Below are 2,684 nucleotides of genomic sequence, written 5' to 3' on the forward strand. Positions count from 1 at the left end.
ATTCCCTTTCATATAAAGTGTTGCACATTTTGTATTTTTTTTTCTATCATTCATATATAAACATAAATGTCCTATACTACCAATCCATATGTCTAAACTTTCTACTAAATCATACATAATATTTACATATATGCATGTAAGCTATAAATATACAGATCAACCTATATGTATTAGATAAAGCGTATTACACGACCTTTTTTCAAAGCCTAAATCCTTTTTTTTCTCTCTGATATATTTTTTTAAGTATTTAGTCCATTATTATTTCTTATGTGTAAGACACATATATACACACATATACTAATAAATATATAGAAAGAGCGAGCAAAGGTTTTCTTTATTATTTTATAAAAATGCATTCAAATAAATTACATGACAACATTTACCTTATGTTATATGAACACACATGAAAAACTCATAGCTTAAGTAGAAATACATCTGGGGAAACTTGTATAAATGATGTCTTCTGGATGTTATAGGTAATTATGTATAATAAACTTGCACAACACTTTATAAACTGAAATCGCTATTCCACACTTGCACATTTTATTACAATGTTACTAGATATTATAGTTCTTTCTAAAACAAAAAATTAAATTAAATTGGGCTGGGTGGCTTGTCTTGGAGTTGGTCCAAAACGGTTGGGTGTGGAAGCTGCGGTGGGCCAGGAGGAGCTACTTGACTGGCTAATCCAATAGATGACGATGGAGGCGGGCACCATCATGCTGATGCCTAACATCAGAATCCCATAAAAAGCTGAATTTATGTGGCTATATCATTGGTGTGTACCCTTCTCAATCTACCCACAAGCAACCATGGCTCTCAATGCTGATGACAAAGCACACATCCAGGCCATTTGGCCAAGTGTAGCAGCGCACGCTGATAAGTATGGAGGAGAAGCTCTGTACAGGTACAGTACATGTTGTTACAGTCATTTATTATGTGCTTTATGATGAGGAGCTTAGGTGGATTGTGGTGTTTTCATGTTGAATTGTCATTATTTGTAGTGCCGCCATCTACTATTGTCTACTGTATGCAGCTATGTACTTACTTTGTTTACTTTGCCTCCAGGCTTTTCCTTTCCCATCCCCAGACCAAGACCTACTTCCCCAATTTTGATTTCCACAAGGATTCTCCTCAGATTAAGGCTCATGGCAAGAAAGTAGTTGATGCTCTGACTGAAGCTGCAAAACACCTGAACAACATTGATTCCGCAATGTGTAGGCTGAGTGACCTCCATGCCTATGACCTGAGAGTGGATCCAGGAAACTTCCCAGTAAGTTTTACATAGTAACTACTACTGTAGTAGAATTTTGGTGCCATTGACTTTCTATACAGTGCAGTATATAAAGCTGTGGGATATTGCCAAGTTGTTTTCATGTATTTCTTTATCTTTCAGCTCCTAGCTCATAACATCCTGGTTACAATTGCTGTCCACTTCCCTGACAAGTTTGATTGTCTCACTCATCAGGCTCTGGACAAGTTCCTGGCTGCCGTTGGATGCTCTCTGACATCCAAGTACCGTTAAATGTGCCAATAAAGACAGAGGTTTAATCAACATCATAACTCTACCAAAGGCTGATTGTGACATCTAACTGATAACATGTGAAATAAAGTGGATTACATTTCAATCACGTGTCCCATGATTTTTTGGTATGGCTTAAGTAGCTAATATGAGTCAGTGTAACATGAAGGGTTCTACATGGAGAATCAAAGATAAAGTGTATTCAATATCCAGAGCTTGTACTACACTGGTAAATAATGGCTTTCTGCATATGGCACACTGAGGGAATGATCATATTCAATACAGCAACATTAAAAGGAATATAATTTCTGTAAAAAAAAAAAATGTAATAAACAATACAAAAAGGGGCTATAGATAAATAGCATGAATAGATGGAATGGTTCACATCTAGCTAATATAATATGGACATGCGTATAATACACATCAATGGAAAGTTTCCATCAACATGTCTGGACATAATTATTGTATAAACACCAAATTCTGATGTCAGAACCTGATGATTATAGAGATGAATGGCGCTACATAGACAATACTTATCACTTCCTCCACAACTGGTCTGTCACTTTTGTAAAAAGTTTCTTCTCCTGTACCAACCACTATTTAGGAAGAGGTTCTTCAGCAGCTGCAGTGTGAAAAATGTGTCACAGCAGCTGCAGAAATCATTATACACACTTGGGCTATTTCAGACTTTCTTTTTGCAAATAATGAGGATGTTACATATCAATCAATGGTAGACATGAATCTCCCCTTTACTCTATAGAAAGAGGTTTTCAGCAGCTGAGTATTACAAGTCATAAAGTACCTCCCATTATAAATTAGGACTATTAGAAGTTACCTCAGATTTCTGTGACCTGTATGAACTTGGCCAGCCACCTTTTTTTATATGGTCACAGTAGAGAGGACATTATCCCATTCATATATATAAAAGCAGTAACTGGGCAGCACTCACAAAGGCTTATGGTGAAAAAAGAGGGTGCTTTATTGACCCCAAAAGTGCAACGTTTCAGCCCACACAACCTGAGCCTTTCTCAAGCCTATAGAGGGACAGTGGTCAGTTGCCTAAGGCTTGTACCCCCTTTAATTTAAGCCTGTGCTGCTGGATTCTATTTTTGTATGTATATATATATATATATATATATATATATATATATATATATATATA

At 36.2% G+C, this 2,684-nt stretch overlaps 1 protein-coding gene across 1 annotated transcript; it reads left to right on the plus strand.

The window, feature by feature from the left end:
• Window positions 1–770: 770 nt before the first annotated feature.
• On the plus strand, window positions 771–1,628 carry LOC142656386 (hemoglobin subunit alpha-2-like). The gene is made up of 3 exons (XM_075831303.1): window positions 771–907; window positions 1,069–1,273; window positions 1,397–1,628. Exons 1-3 carry the CDS (start codon window positions 813–815, stop codon window positions 1,523–1,525), a joined length of 429 nt encoding a protein of 142 aa, XP_075687418.1. The 5' UTR covers window positions 771–812; the 3' UTR covers window positions 1,526–1,628.
• Window positions 1,629–2,684: the final 1,056 nt, after the last annotated feature.

Source organism: Rhinoderma darwinii, chromosome 6, assembly GCF_050947455.1.
Source record: "Rhinoderma darwinii isolate aRhiDar2 chromosome 6, aRhiDar2.hap1, whole genome shotgun sequence".
Lineage (NCBI taxonomy): Eukaryota > Metazoa > Chordata > Amphibia > Anura > Rhinodermatidae > Rhinoderma > Rhinoderma darwinii.